The 11,592-nt window shown below is 44.1% G+C and overlaps 1 protein-coding gene across 1 annotated transcript; it reads right to left on the bottom strand.

Annotated features, from left to right (window-relative positions):
• Nucleotides 1–10,701: 10,701 nt before the first annotated feature.
• Nucleotides 10,702–11,310, bottom strand: FGFBP3 (fibroblast growth factor binding protein 3). The gene has a single exon (XM_051800601.1). It carries the CDS (start codon nucleotides 11,308–11,310, stop codon nucleotides 10,810–10,812), a length of 501 nt encoding a protein of 166 aa, XP_051656561.1. The 3' UTR covers nucleotides 10,702–10,809.
• Between the last annotated feature and the right edge of the window lie 282 nt (nucleotides 11,311–11,592).

Below are 11,592 nucleotides of genomic sequence, written 5' to 3'. Positions count from 1 at the left end.
TACTGTAAATAGATTTATTCAGGGACATGATTAAAAGCTCCTGATAGTTTTATTTATATAAGTACCGTGTGGCTGCTGTAGGGAGTCCAGCAGAAATACTGAAAGCAGGACAATTGTTTGCAGGGAATATGAAATAGATGTGGCAACTTTTAAAAGCCAAGGACTCATACAGCATGGTCCATAAAATAGTAGTTACAGATTTAGGTGTGCCTACTCTCTGAGACTTCCCATCCCCAGAAATGCCACTTTTCAGTAAAGGAGTTTAACAAAATGTGTGAGATAAATATTTCATATAACAGGTCTTGGTTTGTTCATTTTTTTGAAAAGAAGGAAGAGTAATGATGTGATGTTGTACAATTAATAGCTTAAATATTATTAATTGTGTAATAGGGTACATTGTTATGTATTACAGATGTTTTATGGCAATATCAATAAATAACATATTTTCCTTTAAAAAAAGAAAAAACTTTACAAAATAATGCTTAATATATCTCTTCACTGGACTGATTTTATGGTACAGATTTTGTGGAGTTTGTGGTTCAGCATCTTCAACCTACTTGAAATACTGTTAAAATAGTGGGTTTGGACTTGCTGACCTACTAGTTTTAGCATAATGAATTGTCTTGTATCTGTAAACACAAATTTGTCTCATAATTTTGTTAATTTCAGAAAAATTAATCAGAACTATAACTACACATACCCTAATTTTGCAATACAGGTGTTTTAAGGTTATTAAGCAGAATAGCTGACATCTCAAGACACAATTAAATCTCCCCTGTCAATCTAATTCTGAAGGTCAAATGTACCCAGGATTTCCCAAGCAAATTCGTGATGTCCTTTAGTTTTAAAACTGACTTTATTCAGGTTTCTTCTTTTTTTGTACCATTTTGTCTCTTTTGACCCATCAGAATTATTTATTTAACCATGGCTACCTGAAAAAAGCCTCACTTTATTATCACTGTTTCTACCTTATACTGAAATCTGAATGGAGTTTGGCAGGTAATACTATAGGGGCAAGGCTATGAACACATTTTGTCTCTAAAATTTACTTCCTGAACTAAGCTTTTGCTTGTTCACATCAAGAGGGACTTGTGGGTAGTTCAGGCATCCAGATAATCTGTCTCTGTTCCCCGAGCGATGCTGAGGGGTCAAACCACTGCAGTCAGCATCACCTGGGAGGCTCAGACTCACATCAGCACCTTCTCCCTTATTGCAGACAGCAGGGACTTGCTGGCATTAAGGACCTCAGCTTCTTGGTTCAGAGCCTGCCCCTCTACAGATCCTCTACCTGAAACGAAGAAGCACTAGAAGTCTGTTCTGTCTGGCTGGAGCTTCATGATCTAAAATGTTTTGGGTGATGAGGGTGGCATGTGACAGGAATATACACATTGTAAATGAACAGCAGTTTCCATGGGGATCTCTGTATCTGTAGACAGCACAGTTGTGTCATTTTCATTGCTGGAAATCTCTGTTTCTCTACAGCAATCTATAATTTTCCTAGTTTATTTTTTCAGCCCAACTCTCAGTTCACATAAAAGTGAAGTTCATTCACCTTGTTCCCAGGTAACTTCACACCAAAATATCTGCTGTGGTGCTTTCAGTATACATCCTGTAAAAGCAAATTATCATTGAATCCCAAAATGGTTTGGGTTGGAAGGGACCTTTAAAGGTCATCTAGTCTAAACCCCTGCAACAAGCAGGGACATCTTTAACTAGACCAGGTTGCCTAAAGGCCTATCCAACCTGAATGTTTCCAGGGATGGGGCATCTACCACCTCTCTGGGCAACCTGTGCCACTGTTTTACCACCTTCATTGTAAAAATTGGATTAAATCTGGCTGATGTTAAAGAACCCAAATTGCAACTCGTAATTTTAAACCTTGTACTTGAGAAGGATAAAATCAGTATATCTTTCTAGAAGTCTTTTATATATTTTTTATATCTTTTATATATTTTTGATGTTAAATCATAAGAGTAAGATCACATCATGTAAAAGCTATTTACCATTTAAAGTAGTTTGAAGTAAATAAGGAGTATCAGCCTGAGAGTAAAGGAACTGTGTCCAGCTTGTATTTATATTTTAGGATTTAAAATCTAAGTTGAGGACACCACTAATACAGCACTAATTGTTAAAAACAAGGTACACTAATCTGCATGCTAGTGATGTAAAATGCATGTGAAATCTATAGCTCTGTATATGGAAAGCAGGACAACCAAGACCACCAGTTCTGCCAATCAGTCATTCGCATTTCCCACTGTTTTCCTCTATTGTAGCAAAATGTGAGAAGCTGCTCTCGGGCCACACAAACAATGCTCTTTATTGGTCTTTACTGAGGCATGATTGGGTGTCTATGCTGAGACTGCCAGCCTCAAAGAAGGGCTAGTGGATGACATCTGGCAGCCTGGCTTTGCCTCAGATAGATTTATGAGCTGTGAAAGATGGTTAAATTAACATCTTCTGCATTCTTGATAGGATTAGGGTTTCTGGGACATGCAGCCATTTGCATATTGCCCTGACTTACCACATTAGTACAGTGTTTGTGGCTCATTTTAATAGATTTGGATGCAGCAGGGGCTTTCTCCCTTTACATCCTACCATTTTCCAGTCACTCTTGGCAGTGACACAGCTGTGTTGATTTAAGAGACCTAGCAGAAATCATATTTCGTGCTCTGACTTCTTCCTGTTACAAATCTTAATGTGAATCAAGAGCAGCAGCAGTTGTAATAAGCCTTTTCACTTGGGGCAGGATGCTCTTCACTAGGGGTGAGTTCATGCAGACACACACAAAGTTGAATGATAATGCACTTCTATGAGAGGCCACAAAAGTTGTCCCTAGGAGTTAAAGAGACAAGATCTGACACAAGCTACCTTTCTAGAGCCTCAAGCAACTATTGAAGGTCTTGGAAATCTTAATTTAATCAATAGAAACTTAGATGAAAACTCCGTTAGCATTAAATGCCTGTTCCTGTCCCTTCACCCCCTCCCCACAAAGGACTTAGACCACATGATTTATTTTTTTTTCCAATTATGATCATCCAGTGTTGCTAAAATATAGCCTGTGCTTGTCACTAGACTGGAAATGGCTTCAGTTTGCTGTGTGTGCTGAGTGACCATGGCCACACACCCCTCAACAGCTCCCAGTGGTCTGCCTGAGCAGTGGCACAGGACACTGTCCCCTTCCCAGGAGACAGGGAAGGGTCTGGGCTGGAGTCACTGAGCCCTGGGCAGCACAGGGCAAGGCTGACAGCAGGGGAGGGAGAGGGGGCTGGTGGAGCCCCTGTGGGGTGACAGAGCTAGTGAGGTGAGAGTACGACCAGTGCTGGAAGATGCTGTACAAGAATACAGGCCACCAAGAGTGACCATCATGGGTAGGAGTGATAGTGGAGGACATAAAATGCAGCTTAGATGCACTGTTATAATCCTGTCACTGAAAGCACTGGTGTGAGATAACCGGGTGAGCTGCACAGGCAGGCACTGAACAGGATTTCCAAGGTGCCTAGAAAAGAGAGGGTATCCAACAAATCGCTGTCTCAAATTTACAAAGAGTACTTATATATACTTACTCCTTACTTAGGCTGTAATAATAAAAAAATAAATGAGCTATTCTTCTTCAGGTAATTATGACTTCTCCAGTCTTCTCTTCTGAGTTACCTGCTCCATTTTTTATGCTCACTTCCACTCTGATTTAAAGTTTGTGGGTGCTTCCTCTCTAGAGCATATTACTTTTACTGCAACTGATGTGTGATGGAAATATTTTCATTAACCTCATTCAGGGGTTAGCTCCAAATTTCCAGCAAGAAGTCTATTTCACAGTGGCACCTTAGTTTTAATAACTTGAAAGGAATTAGCATCCCTGAGAGTCCCACCACTCCAAATTGTGGGCAGAAATATACATGAGCATCAGAGTCTGATCTCCTTGGGCAGCAAAGAGCACGAAGAAGGCAATGAAACATCTGCACAACCAGGGCAGATGAGGACCCATATGAAAAGTAGAGCAAACTGTGGCATTGTATTGTGCTAGCATTAGGTGCATACTCCTAGTTTTGTGATGTTATTTCTTTACTAAGCCATGTTTACCACAGGGGCACATTAAAAGGAAGAAGGCAGCTGTTACCAGGTGATTTGGGCTCTCTCCACCATGCTGATGCTGGCAGAAAGGGCCAGCTGGAGTCTCTTGGTGGCCCAGCCATGTGTTGTCCCCATAGGTGCCCCCTGCATGTGGCTGACCCCTACCCCAGGGCTATCTCATCTCCCAGAAATGAAAATAGAAGCTTTATCTCCCTTAGATCTATAATAACTTCTTAAACCAAACTACTTTTTGTTTCCTGGTGCTGTTTTCCTACATGACTATGGCACCATAATGTTCCTTGCTCAGAGACATCCATTGAAAGAAAGGGTCACGTTACAGCTGCTATTTACCATGGGCTAATAAAGCTTTAAAAAGCCCCCAGAAGCGATTAGGATGCTGGTGATGTGTACGTGTGTGGCGGGGCCGGGCGCTGGAGGACGTTCATTGGCCCCGTGCTGGGTGGGATGACATCAGGTCCCACTTTCCATAGGGCCTCCAGCTTGCCCCCGACGTCTGCTGAGGGCTGCAAGAGAATAGAGCTGAGGGGAGAAAACCTTCACACTACATCCTCCAGGATCCAATGGGAACACAGGCAGCTCAGTCAGGGATAAAAGAACTTAAAAAAAAAAAAAAAAAAGAGAGAGAGAGACTGTAGCCTTGGAGCTGCTATTAACAGGAGATGAATTGCAAGAGACCATTTCATGCCAAGGGACTTTAGAGAGCAGCATCCCCAAGAGCCATTAACTCTCAGTGAGAGTCGTGCTGAAGCCCTTTGCTGTCAGGACAGAAGCATGCATATAAATTTTATACCATTTGTCTTTGAGCAGAAACAAAAGATCAGCTCTAAATCCTCAACATCTTGTCTCGACTAACATGAAATAACACTCCCTTGTGTGGCTGTCTTGTTACTCTTTTCCCATCAAAAGAATACTAGTGATAAATTTATTCATAATTTTGAAAGGTTTTGCTCTTAAAATTAAAAAAGAAGCAGCAAACACATGGAGTTGAGGCTATATTTATTCCTGTTAGGGCAAATCATGCTGTTGCTAAGCATGGTGACTTTGAGAGGTGCACAGTACATTTTTAATTGAAAAGGAACATAGCTTTAAAAAGTTAGCCACTAGACTTTCTTCTCCTGCTTTTCACTAAACTAACTCTGAGGATAATACATCTCATGTATTTTCTAGTGCAGTCTGAAAAAAAAGAAATTATTGAAGGATTTTTTTACTGTAGGAATTTATGCTCCTTTTCAACCAAGAATTCAAACCTTATAGACATTTTGGGATCTAGGACTTCCATTTATTCGTGTGACAAAATCTGCTGAATCCAGTACTCAGATTAAAAAGGGCTCTTATTATTTGCATAATAAAATGCTTTAAGATGTTTTTTATTCAATTAAGAATGTGTGCTGAAGTAGATACTATATACAATTTTACATTTCAGGATTTGGATCTCTTTAATTGGACCAGATTTTGTCCTATGGTGTCCTTTGTTAAATAGATACTTCAGTACTTTGTGAACACGTAATAAGAAATTAGTTAATTCTGTGCTTTACCATGACACTTTCATCAAACATTTTCTCATTTTATGGCAGTCTAAATAGAAAATAACATCATGTTAGAGTCTAAAATTTATTACAACTAAATCCCAAGAAGTCTTGTTTTACGTGGAGCGATTATTCCTAGGTTTCCTCTACAGATTAACACAAAACTTCTCCAGCTGATCCAGTGGGTCTACAGTGGATGTAAAATGGGTGAGTGAATTGCAGGGCTCAGGTGCTGGCGTGGTGATGGTGCAGTGTCTCGGGCAGTGCCCCAGTGGGCAGCAGGGTCCTGTGCCCAGGGCACAGGTTGGCACTGGGCTGTTGTTAAATGCATGTACCTGTCCAGGGTACACGGGCCAGCAGCAAGGACAGAGCTCTGAAATATACACAGAAATAGATAGAATTTATATATATTTTTATATATGTAATTTTTTATTTTCTGTCAGTGAAGCAGCTGTGTGTTTCCCTGGTGTGCTGAGACCCCAGGGGCCAGCCCTCAGTGTTTGTCCATGTTGACTGAGGCTGCATGGGAGCCTGGGGGAGATGGAAGCTGCTCGTGGGAAGGCTGGAGTGGACAGTTAAAATCAGAGCCCTGTGCTCAGGCCATGCTGCTATTCAGCCATCGGGAATGTGGGCTGGGCTCGGGCTGTGCCTCTTGCCCCTCTCACACCCTCTCCCCCCTTGAAGAAATATGCATCATTAACCATCTCAGGGCTTGAAATAAATTGGACAAAATATCTGCTTTCCGAGAGCCCAGCAATGCCTGTACACACTTCAGAAAGCACAGCACATACCAAACGAGGTTAAGCCCTAAAACGCTGAATTATTTCTAAAGCTGTAGATATTTTATACATGCTTGTACTTAACAGATCCCTTCCACATAAGAAGGAGTGTGATGGCTGGGAGAGTTAATTTAAACTCTGTAATACTGTACAGTTAAAAGCCTCTTTCATGTAACTGTGTTCATGAACTGAGCTTGGAATTCTTAAAAATCCAGATTATTACAAAGGAAGGGATTTGGTGTTTGGCAAATTGACAAAGCCTGCCATTCACTCACCTCATGTGCTGCTCAGCTTTACAGTGAGTCTCAGACAGAGCTCACAGCACAAGGGAGAGCCTGAAATATGTCAGAGGCAATGAAAGAGAAATGCCCAAAGACTTCAGGTTCCGTTATCCAAACAGATCCCTTTTGAAAAGTTGCTTGGGTTTTTTGTGCCTCTGCCTTATTCTTATGATCAGATGTAGAAACAGTAAATATACAAACACAGGCAAGTACAGCTGGTAGAGATGAGGGTGGAATTATGACTGCCTGACCAGCTTTCACTTGTTGAACCTGTGAATTCAGAGGAAGTGTGAAGGCATGGCTGAGATGAAAAATCAACAAAGATTTATTTAATTTATTAATTTTCTGATGTCATTTTATAGGAAGGGATTGTTACACACAGCAAGACATATTATTGCCTGCTCTAACCTTGCAAATGAGTAATATCTTGTAATTGTTCCTTCAAAATCAGAAAGTGATGAAAGAGAGATCAGTAGTTTGCTATTTAATAAGATCAAGAGTTTTCTACGTATAAGGAGACTAATTAGAGCCAACTGCACTAAATGCATACCCAGATTCATCATCACTGATTTCTCTCCAAAAGAAAATCAAGCAATGGTATTGACAGCTTTTGAGCTTCTGTTGGAACCTGCAGACACTGAAATAAGTTCAGTAGCCAAAGGAAAGAAAACAATGCTGCGTGTGCAATATGGCAATATAGCTGATTCTATATTTTTTTACCTCTTAAAATTTCCAGAGTTAGAGCTCCCAGAATTCAATATCCAGAAGCTAAAATATCAATCGATTTTGTTTTAAGGTAGCTCATTTATCCTTGAAAAACAGACCTAGTGTCCTGATATGTCAAACTGGCAGCACCCTTGTGATGACAACTCAAGCAGCAGCTGCATGTAGGTGTTGTGCCTTCTCATTAATTATGCCCAGGACCACCTTCCTCTGGGAGGAAAGAGCTTATCAGGTTGGCTACACTGGCTCTTCTTGCTAAGGACATCAGGTGGTCAGGAGGAGCTGAGGAGGGACAGACAAGGTGACAGGAGCCAGCCAAGAGAGGAACCAGAGAAATGATGAGGGGCCACCACAGCTGCAACAGGAGAGCAGAGGTAAGGTTGGCTGCAGAGTGGATGTGTAGACACATTTGGGAGCCTGAATGAAAGCAGGATGGTGGGGAGTGGGAGTGGCTGTGTGTGGAGTGTGACAAATACATGTTGTGGAGCTGCCATAGGACTGGAAAGAAACAGTTTTTGTTGGAAGTGAAGATCTTGGCTACAAAGCATTCCTAGTTTTGGTTGGCTTAGCTAGTGGTATCAGCTGTTACCTAACCATGGGGGAGGATAAAAATGTTGAGATAGGAAGCAAAAAGCGATGGTCTTCCACCTTAAAAAACAAATCTGAGGATCTCACTATAGTTTTCCAGCCTTAGGGTCTGCAGTTCAGTTTTTCAGTAGACAAACTGAATATTTGTTGCTATTCAGCTCTAGGCATTGGTGTTATTAACCACAGTAAATGCAATTAATACAGTCTTTTGGGTTGTTGTATTTCATTAGTTGGTGGTGCTAAAAGGAAGATTTTGAGCTTTTTTGGAGAATCGGGGGAATAATGTGGTTAAACAGAGAGCTAGAGACCCTCTTCTTTCTTCTCCCTCTTGGGTAAACAATGAATTTGTTCAGAGTTCCTAGTTGGGTTTTTAAATGCAGAGCTATGTGGATAATCAGCTTGGTTGCCATGGTGTTCCACCTTTGCATCTGATGGTGAGAAATGCAAGCTCTAACAGTGCCATGGAAGTAAAACAAAGCTTTGTTTTATTGCAAGATACTGTGCAATGCTATGGCCAGCAGCCTGCTCTATGGCTGCTTGTGTGACATACACATGAAGTGAAAGTGAGCTGTCATTAAAAGAATAATCATGTAAGTCACATACATTGATGATCAAGTTCTTGCATAGTGCTGCTGAGGATCATCCAGCTACTTGTTTTAAATGAAAATCCTTTGGCATTGAGAGCTGTGTGCAACAATCCATAGCCTCGTGAAATCCACTGGGCAGATCCTTATTACTTCTTGGTGGCCTTGTCACAGACATCCTTAAAACCTTATAAAAAGACTCTGCAAGTGTTCCCGGTCATGGGAGGTGTCTGGGGCTGTGTAGGATCACAGGCAGATGAGGAGAGCTGGTTTGCAGAGTGGACCATTCTTGTGGCTGCCCTCCTACCACTCCTCACCTGCACTGTGACTACTCAGTCTATCTATGGCACTTGATACATGAATGAGGGCCGGGACAGGGGGTTCAGGCCAAATATTGCTTTTTTATTAAACATGGGGACTAACAGTACAAAAGAATGGCTAAAGGAGAAATAGCAAAGGGACACACACTTACAAAGCTACATAAGCAACAGTTTTGGTTTAGTACTTCTCTGGGTTCAGTTCAATTTAAAATTGTTAAAATTCTGGTTTATCTCTGTTGCATCATGTTTATAGGCCACGGTGCTTACTGTGAGGCTGAATAACACTTTGCCCTAATAAGCTCACCAACAGTTCAGCTGTGAAGTTCAAACTTTTGCAACACAATGTAGGAAAGGTGAAATTCTGTGATTCAGCAAAGTAAATAATGCTGCCATAAGAATACATATGACGTGACTAAACACTTACTCATTTGTAATGTTAGAACTTTTACAGAGGTGTCTTTTTCTGTGGGAGAGCTGGTGAGTGCTAGCCTTGGGAAAATAGTGCTAGCTTCCTCTTCTAACCCAGCTGCTTTCCCAAATAATTCTTCAGGTTAAAAAATAAACTTATTTGGTACCTTCTGATGTGACTGCTCCTTCAAATGCTCTTGTTTGAGGGAGACTGGGTTTTATTTTTGACATTTACCTGTCCGCTTTATCCATGGTTTATGTGGTTATTTTACTGCACCCATCAGAGATTTGATGTTTATTCACTGGTCTTGTGTGAGAGGACCACGATGGATGCTCTGCTGTATTGGGATACTGCTCCTCTGTTCTCAGTCTGTCAATGTGCCCAAGTGCTCTGGTTCAGGAAAAATGTGTGAGCAGCAGCCCTCTGAGTGACTGCAGAGGTAATTTTGAGATATCTCTGTGGAACAATTAAACCAAAGTAAGCGTTTAACCAAACACCTCTCTGCAGACAGGTATAGTTCCAGTTTCTGCAAAAGTGACTCCCAACCGCTTATTTTGTGAGTGAAGGGGCTGAGTCCTTCCCACATTTACCTGGAGTGTTGCCCTGCTTTCTGCACTGCTGTATTGGACAGCAGGGTAGAGAAGTTGTTGATGTGCAGTCAGGTATGCACTGTAGAAATCACAATCCTTTTTTTTAGCATCTGAGTGGGATGTGTCTAAAGAAGAAAAATCACGACCAAGGAAAACTTGAGCTCTCCTTAACAAAATGTACCATGTTTTGTGTGGATAAGGTATTTAACATCTCAGACCCCTTTTCTCCCTTGGTAAAACAAGTTGCCTGCTTCAACATTATGCCGTTAGCCCGGTGAAATACCATTCATCTCCCAAATCCAGTTTGTGTACCTAGGTACTCCTGAGTTTCTCAACCTTTCTTTTCACAGCTGGTTTTTCACCAAATTCTGTTCATGTTCCTGTTTGAAGACAGTCAGTTGACCAACTGCTTTGTGGAGAAAGGACTGGACTGACTTGTGTAGCTTATGAAATCTTTGTCAGCAAGAAAGATCTTTCTAGGACTTACTGTCTAGTGAAGTCTCAGTTGTTTCTCATTCTGGTATAAATGCTTGTTTTTCTACTTGTGTGATTTCCTTGTACTTGTAACTAGGCTTATAGGAATTGATTTCTGGGGAGGGAATAGCTGTCTCTTCGTGCTTATGTCCTTTGAAAACCTTTTGAGTGCACGAGTTGTGCCTAGATGCTCTCACCAGGTTAGCTGGTGGGTGCCACACGCACTGTTCAGCAGCGTGACGGTGCTGCAGCTGTTACAGGGCTTCGATGAGACAAAGAATTACGTGAACTTCTTGTCATAAAATAGTTACCGCTTTATTGGGGATAAAAGAGGAAAGCTGACAGAGTCGGGGGGCAGTGGCAGCAGTGGGTGAGGGCAGGCGATGCCGGGAGCGTCCTGGCGCGGGGGACGGGCGGCCGCGCTGCCTCCCGCGGGCCGGGGCGGCTCAGCCCTCCCAGAAGCCGACGAAGAAGCTGCACAGCGAGTGCCACCGCTCGGTGCAGTAGGTCTCCGCGGGGTCCTCGGTGGGCTCCGGGGCGGGGGCCGATGTGGCCGGGCCGGGGTCGGGCAGCAGGCGGAGCTGCGCCTCGGGCGGTGCCCGGCCCGGCCCGCACAGGCGGGCGCTGAGCGGCGCTCCCGGGGCGCAGGGATGGAGCCGCCGTCGCAGCCGGGACAGGATCTGCCGCCAGTACTGGTGGCTGCGGGCGCCGTAGGCCGGGCAGCGCCGCGGCTCCCCGCGGTAGGCGCAGCTCCGCGCCGCCCCGCCGCCTGCTGCCCGGCAGCTCAGCCGCAGCTCGCTGGCCCCTGCGGCCGAGTGCAGCTCCCAGCGGCACCGCTGCTGCTCCGGCGTGGAGAACCGGCCCTCCCGCGCCTCCTCCCGGCCCGCCCCGCCGCCAGCGGCGGCCCCCAGGACGGCCAGGGCCAGCAGCGCCAGCGGCATCCTCATCCTCGGCGCCGCGGGAGCCTCCTCGGTGCCTCAGAGACGGGGCGTCCCGGCGCGGGCCCCGCCGTCCCGCCGCATTCTCCGCGCCCTGTGGACACAAGGACCGTGCCGGGTGGTGCCCCCGCGGCTTCCACCCTCTGCCCGCCCCGTGGGAGCGCAGCCCCCGGGGGCTCGCCAGCCCGAGCCGGGCGGGGCTCGTCTCAGCAGAGGGGCGCGGAGCGGGCTTGTCCCTCCAGGGTGGGGCTTTTAGCCCTGGGGTTTTTAGCTTGTGTCCGTCCACCCTCA

This window comes from Manacus candei, unplaced genomic scaffold (genome assembly GCF_025592945.1).
Source record: "Manacus candei isolate 608988 ecotype Guabito, Panama unplaced genomic scaffold, ASM2559294v1 h1tg000050l, whole genome shotgun sequence".
Lineage (NCBI taxonomy): Eukaryota > Metazoa > Chordata > Aves > Passeriformes > Pipridae > Manacus > Manacus candei.
This window is presented reverse-complemented; position numbering and strand designations above follow the sequence as displayed.